The following is a 23,804-nucleotide window of genomic DNA, read 5'->3' on the forward strand; positions in this document are numbered from 1 at the left end:
CAGCACAGAGAGTTTTTTACTCCATCACAATAATGTCTGTGTTAATTACATGAGAGCGTCCCAAGTGCACGGATAAGCTGGGAACAAGGGGACACAAAGACTCAAGGTCAGTGATGAATATCCACAGCAGCTGCACAGTATTAATAAGGCATTATATGAAAATAATAATAATAGCATCACTTACAACAAAACGTGAGAGTGTGGTTAGAGTAATGTCACGAGCGTCAGGGTGTTTTACAGACATTTGCTCTCCACCATCTCAGCTTGGATCCAGCTTCTCTGATAATGGTGCGAGGCAATGGTTATTCATGATTGCTGGACTGGGAAGGTCTCTCTCTTTTTCTATCCCCAGTCACAGCCCATTCTCTCCTCTGTGGTGGGAATGCTAGCAGATGGGGTTAGGGGGGAATGGGCTGGGCTCAAGGACAGCTAGCAGCCAGATTAACACATAGAAAATCTCATAGACCCTCAGCATCAGGCTGCCTCCTTTCCCCTTGAGAAATCTGCCCTAGACGCAGGGAAACAGTCCTCTGAGAAGCATTATTTATGTTGTACTTGGGGTGTGTGCATGTGTGTGTTTGGGGTGGGGTGAGTGTGTGTGGGGGGGCATAAATATGATTCAGCAGATGACGAACCAGCCCGAATAGTAGTGAGTCTTTTTTCATATGCTAATGAAACTGAGTGAATAACCCCCAACCCACCCCCACTTCTTCTTTTTTTCCCCCCAGTTTTGTTTTTCCGGGGAAACGCTCTGTGAGCTATAATTAAGAAGATGTTTTTTTTCCAAAGCTAACAGAAATAAATAATTCCATAATAAGATCTGTGAAGTGAAGAGGCTTAATGTACTTATTGTGTTCATCCTTGTTTTCCCTCTTGGATGTTTTGTATTAATTAGAAGCAAGCAATTTGATCTCTGTCAAGCAATCAATTTGCATCGTGTTCCTTATTCCATGTGAGATATTAATATGCTCTTTCCACCTTTTTCTGACTTCATGTTCGCATCCATGTCGCACAGGAATGGGAATATATTTATAAAACCTTGCAAAAGTTGGTTTGAAAGCATACATTTGGCTCGTCCTAGTACAAAAAACTGTTATATATTGTAAGCTAAAATTGTATGCATTTTGTGTCTCGTGTGTTTTCTGTTATAGATAATGAATTAAATGATCACTTCCTGAGAGAGAATAAGCGTGAAAGCGTCAACCAGGGTGAACAGAGTGGATCTGGCGTCTTGTCCTACAGAGCGCTCGGAAAACTACAATCAGAGGTAAATAACGTGTCGCGCACAAAGCACAGACTGAGCTTACATTCAAATACAAGTTAAAACAGTAAGTTTTGTTAGGGACAGAAAGGGCTAAATGATTGTGTAACAGTGTTTGGGATAAGTAGCATGCTAAGTGGTGGAGTGTCACCGCTCCTTTGACCACAGTGATCACAAACTGAGATTGGTTTTTACTTATGCAGAGCTGTGGGTGGCTGGCAGAAAACATACTCTTTAAAAGGTATTGCTGAATCTGCTTTTTCTGAAGTGATGGTTGGCTTTAGTTGTCAGGTTGTCTGAACTGGAGCTATACCTGACGAAACTTTTTCGAAACTGCAATAGAAAGATATTTCCTGTGCACTGTTTGATTAGAAGGCCTCTAGGCTTCGGGAAGCATACCAGTGTTTCAACTGCAATTAACATTAAAGCAGGTATTACATTCACTTTAATCCGTCACCGTTTTCTACCAAGTTTGATGTCTAGGTGAGTGTAAATTACAAATATAGCAATGAATAGACATCAATTACTGCCTACAGATGACACGAAAATACATTAAAAGCCAGGTATAATGTCAGCTGTGCTTTCAGCGCTGACGCAAGGTGTTATGTTCAGTAAAATGTCTGAAAATGGTGTTATCATTCTTACTATTGCATTTAATGGTCTTATTCTGTGTGTTAACCTCTGACGAAGTGATCGTACAGCAATCCTTGTTCTTCTCTTTACGATGTTCTGAAACTACACCACATTTAATGCAGGTAAACAATTAATAAAGATGGCTAAGAAAACAAGTCGACAGAAATGTGCATTGTTGTGACGCACAGCATTCTGTTATAGAAACTGAAAAAAATAACAAAAAGTAAGTTTATCACTTTGAAGGTGTTTATAATTAAAAAAAACATCGTTTTTAGACTATTACTTAAGTTATTATGTTGTGTAATATGGTGGAATATGATCAAGTGTGTTAAGGAAAGTAAATAAAGTAAGCAGTTTTTTAAAAAATTATTCTATTTGGAGCATTTGACAATAACCCACCATTTAGCATTGCTAAGTAGTACTGACAGTTTGCTCCACATTATATTGTAGCTCTATGCAGATGTAATGACATTTGTGTTTTTTAATGCATGTCACAGATGGAGTTGCAGTTGCATAAAAACCTATGCTGTTTATTAAATGTATATACAGCACACTGCTTCTAAATGCTTCTAAATAAAGAGTATTGTTATTTCCCTGTCTTATATTCGTAATCAAATTCTTAATGTCATTAATCTACACCATATGGCACTCTGCAAAATGTATGGAAGATCAAAAAAAAACAAACAGCCGCATGGCAAAAAAAAATGAAAAGACGACATATACATTGTTTTGAGACGGATTGTTTAGGGCATGACAAAATAAATGCTCACATTTGACTATGATTGTATGGATTTTTATGCTTTTGTGAACTCTCAGCATCACACGTTTGTTCATGTAATTTTCTGTTGGACTTCGTGTGAAAACATAGCAAATACGTCTTTGTTTTCACGCCTTGTTATATAAATTAGATATAAACTGGGCTCTGTCAACATCACTGCAAACAATGCATCAGAAATGCTGATGCTCTTTGAAAGCCCACCTGTGAAACTGAATGCTATATGTAACCTCCAGTAAATATAAAAAGGAGAGAAAAAAAAGCAGGAGTAGTCTAACGTGCAGTACAGCATAAACCCCATAGAACTGAATTCTTTGTCACTTGATGGTCAGATGTTGGACTGACTGTCAATTGAGAAAATTGCAAACATTACACATCTTTAAACAATTCTTGTAGAACTGGGTTTTACTATTTTTATTTTCATTAAACTTGCTGTGGCATCCTGTTATTTTTACACACATATTTTTCTTGATTAACCAGAGAAGATTTAAATACAGCAAAAACATACATGATAAAATACTGCTGTTTAAATATTTACATAAGAGTTGACACGTCTGAAATGTCACATAAAGAAGGAACAAAACACCCTGCTAATATTGTGAGTCAGTGGTGATATTTCGGTGCACTGATAACATCATTTGAACTTTGATTAATGCCCATGTTATAATCTCAGGTTGCTCGGTGTAAAAGCAACATTTTGCCTTCAGAACAACAAATTTATACAAAATGTTGAAGCATGTCTTTGTGGAAAAGTGTTACAAACTAATGAGGTACATTCATTTTTACAGAATGTAATCTATAGTGTTTGGGAGTTGTTTGTCTCAATAGGCTGTAGTAATCAAAAGTAATGAACCTATTATGAGCAGGACCTCTGAGGGCCCGGCGTGGCATTAAGAGTGTGGCACATAAAAGGTTTATTAAAGGAAATTAAGGTCCATCACTGCCACACCTGCTCCCCTATTATAAATGTATGACAGGTCAGTGCCTTCAATCACAACAGCAAACGAGAGAGAGGAGTCATGTTTCCCATTACCAGGGAAAAGTAACAGCATATCCTATGACTCACAGATTTCACTGGCCTGTGACCACTATACGCCACCATCAGCCTGGAATAATTATGTTTAATAGGTTTTATTTGGGACCCACAAGCAACAGCCAGCGAGAGTGGATGGGTTTTAGCAACTATTTTTGTCTAAACACACACTGTGAGGTGCTGTCCGTACTTTAATGTCATTATTTAGTGTCATTACATTTTTACTCACCTTTGAAACTTTTCTCCTAACATTATACTTTATGTGTTTGCATATCACTGGTATTTTAAGAGCTCTTTGTGATGTTGTTGTTGCACAAAAATAGATTTAAAGGCTGGATGGCTCCAGGTGACTTCGTGCTTACCTGCCAAAAATCTGCTACCATCTATTAAGCGTTCACGCCTTTTTAGCCTCCAAAATAAAATAAAGGAACAAAAGTGAATACTCTCCGTGCATTAAAATGTGTCTTTTAGCAGCTCATCTGTACATTCAATGGTTTATTTTCAGATGGATTCTGAAGGCGAGGAGCAAACCTTGAAAACGTGTAACAGTAGCACAGGTGAGTGCGGCTTTCAGTTTTGGTTTGCTTTTAACTACACGCATCCACACACACACACACACACACACACACACACACACACACACACACACACACACACACACACACACACACACACACACACACACATATTCCACTTATCACCATGGGCTAGGGGTATCAGTTCAACAATCCAACTTTATAACTGTCAATTTTATGTATTATCTTACCGGTCTGAAGAGCACTGCACCACCATTTCATTATTCAGAGGGGAATAACTTCATTAAATTGGAACAGTGGCTCAAATTAGTTAAGGAGTGTGTATATATTGTGTGATTGAAAACCTCTAGACTGGATATGTCATTATGCAAGTGTTCAGGGCCTCAGAGGCCTTCATGCTCACGCTGGAGCTATTACTACATCTGGGGAAATTCATGAAAAGTGTTATTATTGGTTGTGCTTCATGGGAGTAGGGGTAGAACTTGTGAATGAGATTTATGCAGGCCTCTGGGAAAATTGATTTACCCTTTCAGATCATGCTGTCAACGCCGTCAAAGGATGAGCTACTGTTGGTTTCCCAGAGAATGAACAGACTGAATGAAAAGCTTTTCAGATCAATGAGGAGGCCACTTGTACATCCTTATGCTGATTACAGCTCGTGGCATTGTAAAAAAAAAAAGGACTAAAATCAATGGTAAAAGGTTGGATAAAGCCCATGTCATATCATCCCTAAAACATTATCTACAAAACAAATATTTACAGTGCAGGATAAAATTTCATTAGCAATCGTCCAAAAGTCATGAGCCGACTTGAGCCCTTGATTAAGAATATGGTGACAGATGCTGTAGTTAAAATGCAAACACGACTTTTTATTTGTTATTTCTTGGCCTTTATTTCACAGGGCTGGCCGACTGCAACAGCGAGACTCACAGGTAAAAAATGTATGATGTAAAAACACTGCTTCATCTTCATGACTAAAAAGGAACTATTCTTTAATGTGATTCATAAAGAAGGTTTTAAGTATATCAGTTGTATTTTTTAAAAACTCTGAAGCTGGATTTTAAAATGAACCAACTGAGGCTCATGTTGACCCTGCTGTGCATTTTGTCCATTCCCCTCTTCCCTCCAGCCCATATGGGCCCATGGCGAGGAAAAGGAGTGCTCAGGAAGGGGTGCAGGGTGCCCCCGTCAACAAGAGAAAGTCCCTGCTGATGAAGCCCCGCCACTACAGCCCCAGCGAGGCATGTGAAGAGGAGAGTGAGGACCTGGCACCGCCACAGGACAAAGAAGAGCTGAGGAACATTGACACTCCAGCAGGTAAACAGATGTCCTGTTGTTTTGTCTGTTTTGATGAACAATTGACGCTGAATTTTAAAATCCCATCTGTTGCATTCATATTTCCCTCCCTCTGCCATCAGCCAGCAGCCGCAGTCATTGTGCAGTGGAAGTGAAAGACTACACTGCTGGGTCCACATTAGTTGTGTCTCACGTCCACAAATTGAAGTTTTGACAGCTGATCTGCCATGATATTTTTGGCGTGGCTTTACCCTCTTTTGATGAGGCCAGATTTCAGACCCCTCATCTGTCCTTTTTCAATAGCCAGTCCAGACCCATTGAATCCATAGAATGAAAAACTGAATGGAGGCGTGCACCAGTTCAGTTTGATTTAAATTAAACTTCCTCCATTCTTTCATTTAAAATGTTATTGAAGTTGCCTTTTGTTAAAAAAAAACAAATGAGTTGTCACCATTGCTTGGCTGGTGTTCCACTGTTTTACAAATGTTTTTTTTTTCTTTTTTACAAAGACTTTACTTACTCACAGGAACACACTTCAGTTAAAAACTGTTTATTTTCACTTATGCCACTGTCCTTTTCACAAGCAAAAATGTTTTCTTTTTTCCTAATGAATTGAATTTTGTGCATTTTGGCAACAATGCTCGTGGTGTACATGTGCATTCTCGCCCACTATAATCTGCACTGATTTGGTATATTTTAACGATGTAACTAAGCAACAAACGTAATTGTCCCTTTCAAAAGCTTTTGTTAGGCCCTCTAACACAGTCTAATACATAATTAGGCATAATGTCTACAGCTCATTATAGTACACATGTGTGTAGTTAAATGGACCAGGAGAGTAGCTCACTGAATTGTGTGGATTCATTGGAAATGGAATTTATTTGTTTCCTGGGTTCATATTACATTACAATTATCTAAGTAATTCACTGGGCATCATCAGTTTTTCCTTTTGTTGTTATGTATTCCAGATTTTTTTGTATCATTGATTGACTGCTGTATATTTTTCCTTATTTGAGCCCGATGTTCGGTTGAGTTACCTTAAAACCAAACACAATCCAGCCAGAGTAAAAAAAAAAAAAACGTCTAAAACCTGTCAAATAAGCATGAATAACGATAAACATATTCAGAACATATTTTGCTGTTATTGTCAGATTTGGGGGCTATTTTCTGTGGAAAAACAGAAATTGGAAAAGTGAACTGGAGGCAGTAAGAATTTTTGCAGTGGGAAGCTGGTCATATCTGCATTTTAACAAAAAGGGAGAAAAATAAGCTTCTCGTTTGGTTGAGCCACACTGCGTTCAACTCCAGCCAACTGCAGCCCTGCTGCAGAGTGCTGGTAATGGCTATTCTGGAGTACAAACTGTTCACCTGTTCCAACACACAAACCACCGGAGGGATCCAAGTTTTTTTCCTCCATCTCTTTCCTTTTTTCACTGCACTTCTGTGCATGTGTGTCTCTGTGTCTGTGTGTGTGTGCGTGCGTGTGTGTGTGTGTGTGTGTGTGTTTTTGTGCGTGTGTGTGTCTGTGTGTGTGTGTGTCTGTGTGCTTGTCTGACTGTATGCGGCTGTGTCAGGATTGGGAGTCCATCTGGATGAAAAACAAAACCCTTGTTGCTTGCCTCATAAATGTAAATACGTGTAACTGGCTTTAATTTTTCATTCAACAGGGTTTGTCTTTAGACACCTCCTTTTAAATATTTTTCACGGCACGGAATAGACAGCATTCTCAGGAAAAATGTATATGAAGCCACACATTTAAAATTACACTGCCCCTAACAATGCATAAAATCATATATTTAGGAAAAAAAATGTAGCTTTGTTTTATTAGTGCCACACGATTTCTGTCATATTTTAAAGCTCCTTTGGTACGGATTAAGTTTTTGTGCTGCACCCATTAATAAGTCGTAGCTGTCAGATGATACCTTTATCTCTACCGTCCTCTGCACTGTGTGATCTGATTGTTACAATCCATCTCTATCTATGTTCTCAATCTATTGAATCCTACTTTTGGTTCGGTCTCTAATGTCTGGCTACTTAAGAGGATAGAGACGTCCAGTTCAGCCTGCTGAAAGTAAAAACCCCCACAGTCCAAAGAGCTTTATTAGAGCATAAGTTTGAATCATTTTGGAGGATCAAGAGAGATTTTGTTGAATCGGTCCAGATGATAGCTTTGCATTGCTAATCACTGACCATGACTTCATATGATCGGTGGTGTTAACAAAGTGTTGTTTCACATGCATTTTCACGGATAACCCTAACCCTCTTTGTCTGTTCCACTGATCAGACTTTCGGTGCATAAGGCTGCACACATCTTGTACATATGACTGGGATTTCTGGATTTATTCTAAAAGATGCATGGCCAGAGGTCAGCACAAATTAAATTATTAAGACCACTCAGCAATATGAACCGGAGAAAAAGAGATTATATAAATTAGTGTCAAATTAAGAAATGTATATATATTTGCAAAAAATAGTACTTCATATATTATTGTATTCATTGCACCCAGTATTCTAAAAAGCAAAAATCTGAATAATTGATTTTCTGTAAAAAAAAAAAAAAAAAAAAAGAGACAAATTTGGAAAAGCTGTTGTTTAATTCATTTAAACTCTTTATTAGATAATCAGTCTTCTCCTGCAGCATCTTGTTTTTATTGGTCTGTTTTGAGCTTTTAATATTTTAAACTCCAAAAATTATTTTGTTAACTTGGAAATGCTAAACAGACACCCCAAAATATTTAACTCTCCAAGAGACAAAAAAAAAAAAAGTGAAAGATCTTAATATGCTCAATATTTGTAGAAATACAGACTCTGTGTAGAATATAGCAGGTTTGGATCAGCAGCTCCTCTCTGGCTCCACAGCCACACAACACTGTAAATCACACACATTAGATGTGTGTAATTTCACCATTTCAACATTTTAAAAAGGGCTGTTTTAATTCAGCTAAATGCTTCAGTCAAATCTTAATAGCTTGATAATTTTTATTTTCATTCCTGCTTCCAACAGTTTGACAACCCCTCATTTTCCATGTAAATGTGCTCATAACCATCTTTTTAAGAAACTGTAGAGGATTTTTTTTAAATCTAATCAAATTAAACCAAATACTTGCATTTTTCAGCAGGTTTGGGTCACGTTCACTAAGTAAGCCTCTCAGTCTGTGGGCACTCTTGGCTGCTGTGCCTTTAACGCTTTTTTCCCGACAAATATTATTGTCAGTTTTTTGACTGAGGTGTATGGCTGGCTTCTCCTAAACCGCGTTCTGCCACACACACACACAGCAACATCTTAGAGATTTCTCTCTTTTATCTCCATGTTTGTGGTTTCCTCCATCTGTGTTTTCAGGAATCCTCTTCACTTTCCTTCTTCTCATCCTTACAAACAACAGTTATGTGTTTTAAAATCCATTTTTCAGATGACAACATGTCGCTGCATAGCTTGCTCTTAAAAATACGCATAACTAATTAAAAACTGATGTTTTCTTTCTACAGTACTGCAAATCCTTTCATAATCTTGTCCTAAATCTATATTGGGTTATTGCTCCAATTGGAGACAACAACCAAGTGGAAAACAATTGTGTTTCTCATTTCTAGGTTTCATGTTGAACTAGCAGAAAAAAAGGGTTATGTATGTGTTATCTAAAATATGCTTGAGGAATTGCATGGAAATCTTGCCACCTTGTGATTATCATTCCATCGCAGCATGTATTCTTATAAATCCCCTAGATGGTTAGAAAAAACATGTTTTGTCAAGGTATTTATTCATGGAAAAGTAACACAAAATTTAAAACCTTTAAAGGATTTGCAGAAGATTACCAAGGACATACGATTCTTATCCTGTATGTGACAGTGGGGTCGCACAAGAGCAAGTTTAGTACACTAGGACTTGAGCACACAGAATGATGAGTGTTGTCTTGTTGTTTTAGATGGAAACTTAAATGCAGTCAATGGAGTGGTCAACAGAAATGGCTGCCATGACGTGGCAGCAAAATCCAGCAATTCCCTTGGATGGTCTGAAGTCACATCTAATGGCTCTCCACAGTGTGAGCCAGACACCTCTGAACCTCTGATGATGAAGATGATGAAGAGCTTCTTAATAACGAAGAAGAAGACCAAAGTCAAGACAGGATGAGCAGTGCATCATCACCACAGAGTCCATACAGAGACATGCGGGAGGCTGAGTGGGAGCCTCTGTCTCTGTCTGCTAAGGTGAACAGCTCAAACTGCAGTCCTTCCAGAGCCTCTGAAGACCTTCAAGCAGGAATGGCCACGTGAAAGAAGAGCCTCACCTAGAGTTAGGTGGTCCGATGGGTCGAGCGAGTCTTTTCAGGCTGAAGCTTTAAGATACAGGCTGTTACCCACTGAGGAGGACAGCGAGGGGAGGCAGAGGTGGAGAGGCCACCCCGGCTAGACAGCTGGGCTCTGGGCCTCCACGAGAGAGGCCTCGAAATGAGCCGAGGGAGAGTGAACATGAGCCTGTTGGAGCAGGCTATAGCTCTGCAGACAGAGCAAAGACAGGTCCTGCATCATGCCTACAGAGAGATGGACCGCTTCCTCATGGAGCAGATGACCAATGAGAGGAGGCACCAGAGGATGATGGACATGGACAGCAGGTTGAACTACCATGGAGGAAAGGTATTAATGTGAAGGAAGTGACCTGCAATGCAAAGTGAGCGTGAAGAAAAACACAGTTGAGAATGGAAAACTGTTAGATTTACACATGGACCTATCTGGAAATCAAATAGACCCACTTGTGATTTGGATGATTGGGCATTCAAAAAAACATTAAAAAGGAATAAAAGAAGCATATGCAGGGGAGGGGAAATCAGAGGGAGGAAATCCTCTTAAGGACTAAAACATTTGGCAAACAAGTGAAGTAATAAATAAACAGACTAAAATAAAGAAGAACAAAATTTTCCAATGGAATTGCTACTACTCGGAATATTGGATTTTGATAGGAATCAACTGGATAATTTAACCGATGACCATAAGTCTTAAATCCTCCTAAAGTACCTCTCATGTTTCCCTCTATTCTTCAAATGACTGCAGCTAAATGTGTAATCCTAGATGTAATCTTTCGATGGATGGCATTAAGAAGTGAATGCTCTGTGTTAAACTGCAGCCTTAACTAAAACGGCAGATTAATACATGCATTTTGCCAAAAAAAAAAAAAAGAAAAGTATCTGGCTTTGCATGATATTTCAATCTCTTGACCTATGCACACTATACATTCAGGACCATACAAAAGCATTAAAAGTACATTTCACTTATTTCTTCACTGGTGCATATAAAGACAGGAAAGCTGTTACATTTTGGCACCAGTATAGTGGTCCTGCTGTGTTATTTATTGTGAGATCTTTCTTTGCTGTGTCTACAGATTCTCCACGGACAGATAAAAAGGATATAAGTGTCCAACTCCTGGCTGTGATGGCACTGGTCATGTGACAGGACTGTACCCACATCACAGGAGTTTGTCTGGGTGTCCACATAAAGTCCGAGTTCCCCCAGAGAGTAAGTCACACAAGCAGTTTTATGTATAACGGATGACTTATACTCACAAAAACTGCCAGTTTTACAATTTTACAATCAGTCACAGCAGTTAAAATCCTCTTAGCACGAGCCCAAGACAAGAAAGAGCTGCTTATACATTTAGTTCAATTCAAAGATGTGCACAAAACTTTCAAATAAACTTAAAGGATTTTTTTCTTCCTCTTTCTCTTTTCTAATGTGTTGTAATGTGTGAATATTGAATCCCTTTTTTTTCCCCCACATTGGCGATTGTTAAGTCATTTCAATATAACTCAACAAACATTGAACATTAAACAGTAATGTTACAAAAGGAACAGAAAAAGTAATTAACTTTTTCAAAAAAAGCACATGCTCTTAGACTGGAAGCAGTATTTGCAAATCAACAGGGCTAGCTAACGCCAGTATTCAAAATAAATAGACAACTCCAACAAACTAATTGGAGGATATGTACAGAAAAGAAGTTTCTAAGGATACAGAGCGGACCTTAACGACGCGTTTGTTTTGAAGAATATAATCAGCTGTCTTGTTACGCTCCTTTTAGCACTAAGCTATTTACATTTCAGCCACATTACAGCATTCCTCACAATGAGAAAGCCGTTTGCTTTTTTCTCCCTGTCTGTGTCTCTGTAGGATCTTTGCTCTATAGGCTCTAATGTACCAGTTATATAAATCATCATTTAATGTGTGAGAATGTATTTGTTCTATTTCTAAATTGCTCAGTTATTTCTACATTTGCCATCCTTGTTTCTAAGCTTGATTATTCTCTCACATGTTAAATATTTTGGACAGGATTCTCTTTTTCAAGCTTATGTCGATGCGTTTGTTCTCTGTCATCTCCTCAGTCCTGGCCATGCATGAGAACGTCCTCAAGTGCCCTACACCTGGGTGCACAGGAAGGGCCATGTCAACAGCAACCGTAGCACCCACCGGAGGTACGTCCACAGGAGAAAGCCATTAGAAAGTCTGCACCCTGCTCATTAGATGGGTTACAGTATTAGGCTAATGTGTTTTGATTTCCTCCCCAACCAGTCTCTCCGGCTGCCCCATTGCTGCTGCAGTGAAAGTCTCCAAACCTCAGGACGAGAGCCTGAAATGCAGACAAACACCTGATCCGCTCACCGAGGTATAATGCCAGATAAGGTTCGGGGTTTCCACTGCTCACAGTGTGGTCACAAACATAAAATAATTATAGTACAGCTCTATAGTGGACTGAAGTTCTACTAGCGTAACTGAGGTTATTGCAAAAAAGTGATAAAATGCTATTATGTTTGAGGAGAGTGGGATATTTTTATTCACTGATCCCAGCAGAACGCACTGTCTGTTTCAAGCTTTCCAAGCAGACATAAGCAATGGTTGTGGTCCTGTGAGTCCTCTCTATTAGAGATGATAAAGAGGCAGAACTCTTTGTTCCCTGTGGATACATCATGGGCAGGATGCCCACTCCTACGTATTTTAATTAGTCTGGCAACCTGGCTGGTGCTCTACAACACACATCAGATCCCAGACTCATCTGTACAAAAGCACTGGCATCTCCAATGGTTAAAAACAATGTCTACACTTTACTGCTTTATATTAACTTTTGGGCGCTTCCTCATAAGTTTTAGGTGATTGTTTCACACATGAAAGCATTTTTTATTTATTTATTTCTCCTTGTAGAGCCATCGGCTTAATAAAGAAGTTTGAGATGAACCAGTTGAACTACAGGCTCTCTCATCCAGTAGCAGCTTTGCAAACTAGCCTCACAAAAGACATGGACAAGTACAGCAGAATCCGCTTTGATTACGCCAGCTTTGATGCACAAGTCTTCGGCAAACAGCCTCTGATGGGGGCCAACCAGACCAGGAAATGTCCCATTTTCTACTGTAAGTTTTATATATTTTTGACATGAAAAAATTTATTGATTTTTAAGTATGCCACGTTGTGGATGGTAAAAAAAAAAAAAAAAAGTACCTCTGTTTCAGTCACCAAAACTAATGCTCATTTTCATCATGCAGATTAAAATATAAATATAATGTATTTTTTTAGGACTGCCTTCAGTGTTTGTCACTAAAACAAGATTCTTACATACTACTTGTTTTCTGGGCATTGTTAAGTTTGGGTGAACACCTGGTCGTCATCAATAACTAATGATCTGCTAATTATTGTCTTTTAGCACCTCAGCAGTATCCTGGCTTCCTTGGTGCTCCAGGGTGGCCGCTTGGCGCACCTCTGGGTCAGCACAGCCCGCCGAGTCAATTCAAAAAAAGAAGATGTCTCCAAGCCGCAGCAGCGACAGCCGCCATCCTTAACCTCTCCACTCGCTACCGGAAGAACATGGAGGCTGTCGCCGGGCCGGCCTTGGCAACTCCACAAAGGTAATCAAATTAGACCACTTGGAAAGGTATTTAATGTGGTCATTTAAAGAACTCTGATTTGTGTATAAAAAGGGAAGACATCAAAAGACACGAATTGGCCAAAGACAGCTTGGCACTCTGGTGGCAGAAAAACAAGGAGGTTCCACTCCATAAAGCTTAATGTACACAAATGAAAATTTGTGTAATCACATCAAAAGAAGAAATACAATCAGCTTTCTTTCCCAATTACAACTACTCGTCTTTTTTTAATAAAACATGTGGTATTGTATTTGTTTCGACATCAGCTGGCATGTAAAAACCTTGAACTGTTGTCTGAAAATGCATCTTGCCCGCTGCAGATGGCAGAGGATATTTTGCTTAGTTATATGATCCAGCATAGGCTGTGTGTCTACACCAGATAGTCTTTAAAAGCATTTTAATGGATTAAGCCAATCAGCTAAAGGAGTTAACATCTCAAAAGTTTAATTCACACAAACTCTTCTTGGAATCGTGCTCAAATCCAAAACTCTTCTGCTGTAAGATCTGGAGATAGATGGCATTGTGCTCAACTTTTTCCCAACTCTCTTCATGATTAATATTGATCACATTCTGTGGGTTACATACGTGCACACTGTACTGTAGATGATTCAAGGTTCCACACCTACACAGCACAGATCCTTGTCTCCCAGCTTGTTGAGCTGAGAATGTGGCCCCTGTACCAGGTACCAGCCCACTGAATGAATAAAACAGTGTTAGCAAGCTTAATCATCTGTTCTCGTTTACAGCTTAGTGTCTTGGAAAGACGTACAAAATAAAGAACAGCTTTCCAAGTCTGAAAAAAGGGGCCATATTTGGAGTGTATATGTCGCCTGGATGCTTTAACTTACATGCATATGTATATTACACTTATCACATACAAAAAAAAAACACACAAACGCTGATTGAGAAGGTAAAAACAAGCTGATTTTATTTATTTAAAAAAGCCAGAGGGTTTAAATTGCATGAATATATTTCTCAGTAATACCAAAAAGAACTACAGTTTTTGTTTTAGTTGCAGCTGACATTAAATCAAAATAAATCACAGAAAGTCTTGTACATCCTTCTGTTTTACACTGCTATTATTTGCATTAGGGACACACATCATCAAATGGCTGGATAATTAAACTGGACCAGCCACATCAAATGTTCATTGAAAATTATCCCCTTTAATTAATTTGAAAGGCTTCCCCTTTTGTCACAAAAAATACTGATGTATAGGGTTTAATGAAACATATGCATTGAATAATTGGTTCATTTATGAAAAGGATTTCAGCCTCAATGAGGTACAACTTTTAATACCATGAAACAGCCATAAGTCATCATGCTATTGCGTTTCAGCACAAAAACGACAAACCACATCTGTCAGCAGGGAAACTTATGCCACATTAAGCTTTTTAATTTTTGCCATAATAATGATGACCTAAAACCAGCAACCCCCCAGCTGCCATCTTGGCTTGTGTGTCCTAGAAAACAGATGACACAGCTGTCACTGAAAAAACTACACCAGTGATTTTTTTTTTTTTGTTCAGCAGAATTAACGCTGGCTTAGTTGGTACTTGTCTGGTGTGAGATAACCACTGTATGCATATTTAAATATATTGTTTGTTTGTGCCGCATTTTAAGTCAGTTTTAATGTTTACAGAGGAATGCTGCTGGGTCAAGTTACCATATCACTGCTGTCATATTAATGAGGCATGTGACTGTCTTATTTACATTCTGTGAGTGTAATAGAAAATGCCTTCTATTTTTTCCTGTGATTCATTGTTTTCATATGTAAGCACTGTTTGCCAATGACATTTTACAGCATACTTGTTATTACACCTGTTTACCAGCAGGTTCAACTTTCTTTTTCTTTTTTAGGACATTGCTCATAGAGGTGGACGAAAACGGCACCTTGGACTTGAGTATGAAGAGAGCAAGAAAACGTAAAAGCCCCGACCAAGGACACCTCCACACGACCCGCTGTCTCTCCTGAATCCACTTGTGGCCAAAGGCGGGAGCGTTCTCATCAGCCCCTCCTTCTACCAGCCGCTGTGTGAGAGAGACAGCTGGGAGAGCCCCATCCCTGTCAACTCAGCAAAGCACACGTTTTACAGGATCAAAGAGGTTAAAATAAAAACACACACACAAAGAAAACACACACGCTGACACACTGAATGTAATCGAAACAGATAAGATTTGCATTAAACACATACAAAATGTGATCGTGTAGGATGAGACTGTTAGGGTCAAATGATGCATAATTTATATGCTACGAAAACAAAGACATTGCTGTTCTACAAATTGCAAATACAACTTAACAAATAAGAGAGAGCAAGGCTAATAGTTTTAATGGTAACCGCATGCAGCCTGGAGCTTAAAAATACTCAGTGAAAGTCCTCCAGCACTCATTTTTATTAGCTATTCAAATCTATTTTCTGCCACTTTCCTCTGAATCAATAAACTCTCAGCTAAAATAGCCCAGAAATCTCTCTAATTTTGCTAAATTGTTACCAGAATAGACAAAACAGTTCTTTTCAGGAGACTGGAAGAAAATAGATTTTTTTTTTTTTTTATTATATTTAGTTGCCCAAAATATTTTATTTCCCAACATAAATGTGTTTCTTGGCCCTCTCAGGTTGTCAGATTTCATTTAAAAATGCTCAAGTAGTCAAATTTCCACTACAAATAGTTCTGCATAGTCTGAAACAGCCTAAAAAAGTCACATAATAGAAAAGAAAAATACCTTTGCTTCCGCAATGTGAAATAATCTTCTCACTGATTGACACTCAGTGCTCGTAGGAACATTTAAGGTGACATTTTAAAGAGCAAGCAGAGGCTCAAGTCAGCTCTGTTAGTCTGTAAAATGTATTTAATATATTTACACTGAGGATGAGCACTAATCTGTTCTCCACGTATCATTTATGCCCAAGGGTCTGAATGAGTCTTAAACTGGCTCTGAAGGTTTCTGTCCTTTTATTTCACAGGTGGTATTCACTTGTAGTAGATTTGCCCTGCTTTCAAATCACGCACAACATCTGGTGACTGCCACAGTCTTGTCTGTGGAGAAAAAAATGAGATACGTACGTCACGGCTATACATCCAAGCATTATGTGGATTAAGTATGACTTTAAATGGATTGATGGTTTTATACTTTGGGCCCCAGTTATTTGGGGGAGTTTTATTCCTTAAAGGCAATAATTCCCTTTTTTTTCTTTGCCTGTGCTTATAACCCCCCAGGAATTGTTTTTAAGGATATTATACGGGGTTTCATTAATTATTCACTTTTAGGTTCATTGCAGACTTACGGTTTGATATTTTGGACAGTAAGTCATGTTATTATTCTCTGGTTTCTTGCAGGAGGATTATGATCAGTTCTCCTTGGAGGACCAACACTATCAAGGGGGACGGCAGATATGATGAGCCCCTCAAAGCCAAGCTGCTATTTACGAGATTCAAAGAAGAGCTTTTGAGGTATGTGGGGTTTAAATAGTGAAATATTCGCTACGGGCAGGCATCAGTCAAATATGTGTAAAATGAATCCTCCCCTTTTAATTTGCTGTATGGTCAGTATTAATAATAATAAAAAAAAAGTGTGTAATAACTCAGATTGATAGAAGTGGGTCAAAACACACCGATGAAACTCACTGTGTACATATGATTGTAACTGGTGTGTCTGCAGGTTCATGTGGAGAAGAAATGTATCTAATTGAAAGTGAGTTTCTCCCCGTATGTCCTGTATCAGCTTAACACAACTCTCGACTCTTGTAGTTAGGTGCATGCTCTGCTGGGTCTCCTCACGAGAAAAGTAGGATCACTCTAGTTTCCGCAGCACAAGCACCCCCTCAGATCTCCTCAGTGACACTCTGCCACTCATTAAACTGGATGTCGAGCAATGTAATAATAATTTCTACTAAACTTCCCGCTGTACAACTCTTTTTTCTCTTTAATGCCCATGAAAGGTTCTCAGTGTCAAAGAAAGATTCAGTTCAAGCTTGGCAAAGTCTGTGGGAAGTGGAGTATATCTGCGTATTAAATGCTTTGTGTTCTCACGCAGCTGTCCGACCCCAGGGCTGTGACGGCAGTGGCCATGTGACGGGGAATTATGCATCACATCGGAGGTACTGTAATTAATTATACTCTCATTAGCACCAGCCAGCAGATATATAGACAAGGGAAACGTGCTTATTGTTTAATTATGTTGATTAATTACATCTGGAAACTTGTCACATAGATTGTAGATATTTTTATATCATATGTCATTTTTTTTTTAAAACGCTGGCGGTGACATGAAAAGCTCTCTCCTGAAGAGGACACCACAATGTGTTTCAAATAAATGTGTATAAATATGCATTGAGACATTGTATTAAGATTATTTAATTCAACTGTGATCAAAGAGTGAATTAAATGACTGTTAGCTCTTTATCCTCTCTAGTGTGTCTGGATGTCCCCTGGCTGACAAAACACTCAATCACTGATGGCAGCCAACTCTCAGGAACTAAAGTATGTGTTTTGAAAACTGTTGTTGTTGCTAAAGGATTTTTCACATTAAAGTAGGCAACTTGTTCTTTTGCTTCAGCTTGGGTCAGCTGGGGTTCCTTTCCTTTCCTTTCCTTTCCTTTCCTTTCCTTTCCTTTCCTTTCCTTTCCTTTCCTGTCCTTTCCTGTCCTTTCCTGTCTTGCCCTTTCCCTTTCCTTTCCTTTACGGACGCATCATGCATGATTTCTGTGTAACTCACATGAAGATTGGTTTGCCTATTTGTACTACTTTTCTGCATATTAGCATGAATCCCCTGCTCTGCTCGCAGTCTTTTGCTGTAAAAAGCACCTGGTCTCTGTGTCTCTCAACCTGCAGGTGCCCAACACCTGGTTGTGATGGATCTGGACATGTGACTGGGAACTATGCTTCGCACAGAAGTAGTTGAGAGAAATCATCACAACTGAGCATGAAATACATTTGTCAGATGCATGGCATTCAAACAGATGGTGAAAGTCTCACTTTATGCTGCAAACATGCTGCACTTTTTGATTTCTTGCTTTCATGGATTCATTTGGCTGCCTTTTTATCTGTCTGCTGTCTGTTTCTCATCTATCTATCTATCTATCTATCTATCTATCTATCTATCTATCTATCTATCTATCTATCTATCTATCTATCTATCTATCTATCTATCTATCTATCTATCTATCTATCTATCTATCTATCTATCTATCTATCTATCTATCTAATTTTCTTAACGTGTGCTATTGAAACCCCGTAAAGCTCACAGCTGCCTGTTTGATTTTAACTCCTTCTATTGTAACTCCTGAATAGATTTCCTTCACATTAACTCACTGTCTCCAACCATTTTCAGCTTGTCAGGAATGTCCACGTGCCAGAAAAGGAGGTTTGAAGCTCACACCAAACAAGGATGACAAAGATGAGCAAGAGCTTAAGTAAGAGATTTTTTTCTCATCCTATGCTGTCATGTGTGTTTTTTTTGTTTGTTGTTGTTTGTTTCAAAAATAAAACAAGAAAACACTGTGGTTATGCGTCATGCTTTTTGTGCCCAGGGCTTTATACCTGGAGGCCATTAAGTTAAACAAAGAAAATAATACTTCTCTTGTCCTAACATTAGTGAATTATTTTCTGAGGATTAGCAGCGTGTTTTGTAGGATTTTTCTAGGGGGGTTTGTATTTTTTCCTATTTTCTGAATGGAATATCTGGCTTATCACTCTTCGCTGAGTGCTTTCTTTATAATTATACTATATTAAGAAAATGTCGAATTGCCGATGGCATTGCGCTCATTTGCAGCTTAATCATGTTGTCTGTGAAAGTGTTATTGGAAAAAAAAAATAATGTAATTGATTTGCAGTTTAAATCCAAAGTCAGATATATGAGCTGTTGTTTACTTATACATCTGGACCCTGATTTTTTTCTTTTTAATTACTAATGCAAGGGCATGAGCTTAGGAATTAGACTGGAATAGATCTCATACACATAAAGAGAGAAAGGGAGAGAAAGGGGGAGGGAGCAAAATGTCCCTAGATTATTGTAAATAGTGGGCCATATGGCATGCCTCCATTGTCCGGGTGCCTTGCATCAAGCTACCTACCTGTGCTAGATGTAAGTAATGGGACTGGTGTTGTTTCGTCCTCTAAGTGCTGCTGTGCTGTCGAGTAACAAAATGCTGAAACAGGCTTTTTGCGGCAGCACTCTACAGCATGCGTGCCATTTGTATCATCTCAGGTGACCTTTCACCTTTATCAATAAGGGAAAGGGTTAGCCACCTCCAAATTACATTCTTTCGCATGAGGGGATACATGACAATTATCTGTAATTCATGTCACTCCATTACTGACCTGCAGAAAACAGGCCTGAAAATGCAACTGACAAACTCTTAATGAAATTCAGCGTGAGTTGTGCTCGTGTTTTCAAGCACAAATATCATTCACCTCAAAATGTATGCACCGAACACAGCGTTCATTCCAACCCAAGTTTTAGTGGATTAGTAAGTCATAGTTAATGTGATTATTTGAGTCCATTTCTAGTTTTGGCGACTTCATTTTTAATCAGCATTTGCGTGGATTAATCAACTTAATGGTTAACAAATCTTCCGGTCTAGTTATTGAAAGAGATTTTTTAAAAATGGTCTCAGAGAATCACTTTTTAAAAAAAACAACAAAGTAGTTTTTTTTTTTTTCGTGCAGTGGAATGATTTTGTCTAGTCTGTGGCACAAAAACGCTATTAAATGCAAGCTTGTTAAATTTTTCAGTGGAGTATGCAGGTTTTCAGTGTCTACAACTCTTTGTTTGTCTCTCTGGTAGGTGTCCAGTAATTGGATGTGACGGACAGGGCCATATATCGGGAAATACACATCCCACCGCAGTGCAGGCAGTTGTCCACTTGCTGCCAAAAGACAGAAGGAGTCGTCCATCAATGGACTGCCCTTTGCCTGGAAGACCAATAAACAGGAACTGCCCCATTGTCCCTTGCCTGGCTGCAATGGCCTTGGACATGCCAATAATGTGTTTGCCACTCACAGAAGGTGAGGTCGCCTGTCCTCCATTTTATCTCTAAACAATACTGCGACTCGACACGTTGCATTCTTACTGTACAATAGCACCTTACGTCCGTCCATAATCTGCCTTGATGCTGAAGTTTGGTGACATTCTCCTGCCTAAACTTGTCATTTATGGCCTGCTACTAGCTTGTCAGGTTGCCCACTGAACGCACAGAGTATCAAGAAAAAGCACTCCGAAGAAGAGATGATGACTATCAAACTGAAAGCCAGCAGTGGTAAGCTACTCTGACATTATGTGCCGTGTGAAAATACTCATGCATTTTGTAGTGTATGTTGGCATAGAAATATCAATATTTTCGGATAAATGAGATCATCCACTTAACGCAGGTGTTGAAAACAAAGAAGATATTCAACATTTGGATCATGAAATCAAAGAATTGAATGAATCTAACATGAAAATAGAAGCAGACATGATGCAACTCCAAACCCAGGTAAGTATTTACTCCCACAAGTTTCTATAGAGGTTCGAGATCTTTGCTTCCTTAATTTGACGAGTTTCTTCTCGTTTTGTACCCGAAAGCAGATCTCGTCTATGGAATGTAACCTGAAGACAATTGAAGAGGAAAACAAGATGATCGAACAGCACAATGACAGCCTTCTGAAGGAGCTCGCTCGCCTTAGCCAAGCTCTCATTAACAGTCTTACAGACATTCAGCTGCCTCAAATGGTACAGTAAGCCTTGACCACAGACTCCAATACAACTCATTATGTCTAACCTGTCCTGAAAAGAAATCTCATTTTCTTCAAATTGTCATTTTCTGCTGTGCTGTTTTCACTAATAGTCAAACATGTTTTTGTTGCAGGACCCATCAGTGAGCATAATTTGAAGCCTATGTGAACACATTAACTGATATGTACAACAACTCGGAGCATGAATACTCCCCAGAGTGCAAGGCCCTCTTGGATAATATCAAACAGGCTATTAAGGGCATCCATGTTTAAGCTGTAGAGCTACCAAGAGGTTTCTTTGACTTGGGATAATGGCACTAGATAGCTCTATTTCACTGAAGAGTGCTGGCTTGGCTGCATGTATAAGACAAGGCTTTCGGAAATGTGTTTGGCATTTCCCGGTAAATATACTGCACTGAGAAAATTACCAGCCAGATTTGTAATGCTTTTACTGTTTCTGCATTCACTTGATATGTTTATTCTGGTGAGACTTTTTTTTTTTTTTTTACCCCTCTTGCACTTAATTATTTGTATGGTTTGCTTGATTTTAATCTGTACGTGTTCATGTCATTCTTATATTATCGCTATTTATTATTATATTTGTTCATCAGTGTATTTATTTCCTTGATTTTATTTATTTCTAGAACTGTAAATGCTTAATATTTGAGAAATCTGTTTGACTTTCTGCACATTGTAAATTACATAGAAGCACATTCCAATTTCATGGCATACTTTCGCCATCTAGTGTTGAAAAACCTATATTATTATTACTATTATGATTATTATTATGATTATTATTATTATTATTAGACCATAAGTTGAATTTCCCTTCAAAGTGAAAACCTACCAAAACTACTAAGCATTAATATTTTTAAGCATTGCTTTGCTTTCTTTATTGGAAACTGAATGTATGGTAAGACAAAGTGAACATTGAGATTTAAAAAATGCAATGCAAATGTACTGTACCTTTTTCTACTCAACCAATAACAGCTGGATGCAACCAGGAGGTGACACTGAGCAAAAATGCAACATCATTTGGTGAACTGAATGTCCGATTCTGCTTTGCATAGCGTGCCACAAGAAGAGTGCAACAAAAATCAAAAATTCACTTGTCAAGATGTCTTTCTTTTTTTAAATATAGATATTAAACTGCCTTCTGTGCACACACTTTGGAGTGTGCATATAGTATGTGCCTAAATGTATATGAATCCATAAAATATACAAGTACTATGTTTTGTGGTAGGACAGTATTATGTGGATGGTGTCTAATTTATTATACAGTACAATTATTTTCATAGGAGGAAACGTTCCTGATGACTGTTTAAATACCGTTGTCTCAGTAGCTGTAATCTCAGAGTCAGGTTTTGAAATATCACGACTGAGATTGAAAGTCTGGTGTTTATTTTAATTTTGCTGGCATGAAGAGGAGACAAAAAGGAAGGAGTGAATTGAAAAAAAAACATCTACTCCTATCTTATCTAAAACTGCTTACAGGCCTTAATATTCAACCAGTCTTACAGTTTGAATATTCTTGGGCAGATTCGAATAGTAGCTATTTCAAAACCGAGCTGACTACCATTACAACTCGCATTTCAGTTTCAATCATTAAATGCAAAAGGACAAAAAAAGAAAAAAGAAAAAAAAAGAAATGAAAACATAGACAAATGATAGTTGTTGGCTAATCAGTTGTTTGTTTGCATCAATTGCACTTTTGTATTTTTAATTCTTTCGTGTTTTTAGTTCGCCATACTGCCCTCGACTTCAACAAAAAGAGGAAAATGGGACGCTGTGGTCGTGTCACGGTACTATACATTTGAATCTCTCGATCTTACATGAGGTTAATCCCCAGAGTTAAATGAGTAATTCATTTGAGCAATACATTTTTCATTTCTGCAAAAAGACGTCAAAAACATGTAGCCTAGGACATTTTGAAGGAAATAAAATGTTACAGGCAAACGAGCCAAATTACATGAAAAACAAAACCCTATTTATCCAAATACTCAATATGTTTTAAAGAATTTTAATCTTTTAAAAACCGAATCACACTCTTTAAACCTAGCAATCCTTTATTTATAATTTCTTATATTTAATTCCTATACCACACATTGTTTGCTCAGGAAGTTTTGTGAATAATATTTATTTTTTCCCTGTTAGTATTTGATGTTTTGTAATGTGAAATGCTTTTTTGTGGAACGATATTAGTATGATATGAAATTGTACTGTATTTTCTTTTCTTTTACATTAAAATGTAATGCTTTTTTTCAGTTGAGGTAGTTTGTAAATTGAAACTTCCTATTACTTTTACTATTTCATAATAAACAGATATGCGCTGTGTTGTACAGTTTGTGTATGGTAGAAATAAAACTTTTCAAATGGTTGTGTGGTTCCTCAAAGCTTTGAGCCCCATTTCAGTCAAACGTGAAGCCAGTTTTCCCACATCAGCTATCACGATGCATTAGCGACACCTAGTGGTGAAATGTATGAATTACATTTCGAACCAGCGGAAAGGGCTCAATGGAGCTTTGATGCTGACATTTCTGAGTGTGCAGCTTTGGAGCTGTTTATGGTTAAAATTCAAAATGAAGAAATGTCACTGGGATTGAGATGCTCAGCAGCGTTAAGGGCTCCATTCCACTGAGCTTCCTAGTAGTAAAAGCAAAGA

The 23,804-nt window shown here is 38.3% G+C and overlaps 1 protein-coding gene across 1 annotated transcript in view; it reads left to right on the forward strand.

Moving 5' to 3' along the window:
• Nucleotides 1–23,519, forward strand: part of st18 (ST18 C2H2C-type zinc finger transcription factor) — a 41,891-nt gene extending 18,372 nt beyond the window's left edge. Inside the window, 33 exon segments of the mRNA XM_051953675.1 lie at nucleotides 1,152–1,267; nucleotides 4,208–4,259; nucleotides 5,140–5,170; nucleotides 5,368–5,555; nucleotides 9,455–9,598; nucleotides 9,601–9,780; nucleotides 9,783–9,848; nucleotides 9,851–9,901; nucleotides 9,904–10,162; nucleotides 10,904–10,929; nucleotides 10,932–11,039; nucleotides 11,900–11,950; nucleotides 11,953–11,989; nucleotides 12,087–12,168; nucleotides 12,170–12,180; nucleotides 12,714–12,919; nucleotides 13,246–13,411; nucleotides 15,290–15,354; nucleotides 15,357–15,535; nucleotides 16,769–16,807; nucleotides 16,809–16,882; nucleotides 17,466–17,478; nucleotides 17,480–17,529; nucleotides 17,844–17,875; nucleotides 17,878–17,911; nucleotides 18,263–18,324; nucleotides 18,762–18,843; nucleotides 20,217–20,251; nucleotides 20,254–20,437; nucleotides 20,600–20,688; nucleotides 20,801–20,904; nucleotides 20,994–21,145; nucleotides 21,277–23,519. Coding sequence (XP_051809635.1) covers nucleotides 1,152–1,267; nucleotides 4,208–4,259; nucleotides 5,140–5,170; nucleotides 5,368–5,555; nucleotides 9,455–9,598; nucleotides 9,601–9,780; nucleotides 9,783–9,848; nucleotides 9,851–9,901; nucleotides 9,904–10,162; nucleotides 10,904–10,929; nucleotides 10,932–11,039; nucleotides 11,900–11,950; nucleotides 11,953–11,989; nucleotides 12,087–12,168; nucleotides 12,170–12,180; nucleotides 12,714–12,919; nucleotides 13,246–13,411; nucleotides 15,290–15,354; nucleotides 15,357–15,535; nucleotides 16,769–16,807; nucleotides 16,809–16,882; nucleotides 17,466–17,478; nucleotides 17,480–17,529; nucleotides 17,844–17,875; nucleotides 17,878–17,911; nucleotides 18,263–18,324; nucleotides 18,762–18,843; nucleotides 20,217–20,251; nucleotides 20,254–20,437; nucleotides 20,600–20,688; nucleotides 20,801–20,904; nucleotides 20,994–21,145; nucleotides 21,277–21,415 — 3,107 coding nt within the window. The 3' untranslated portion in view covers nucleotides 21,416–23,519.
• Nucleotides 23,520–23,804: the final 285 nt, after the last annotated feature.

The sequence above is a fragment of the Acanthochromis polyacanthus genome, chromosome 9, assembly GCF_021347895.1.
Source record: "Acanthochromis polyacanthus isolate Apoly-LR-REF ecotype Palm Island chromosome 9, KAUST_Apoly_ChrSc, whole genome shotgun sequence".
In the NCBI taxonomy this organism is placed as follows: Eukaryota; Metazoa; Chordata; class Actinopteri; family Pomacentridae; genus Acanthochromis; species Acanthochromis polyacanthus.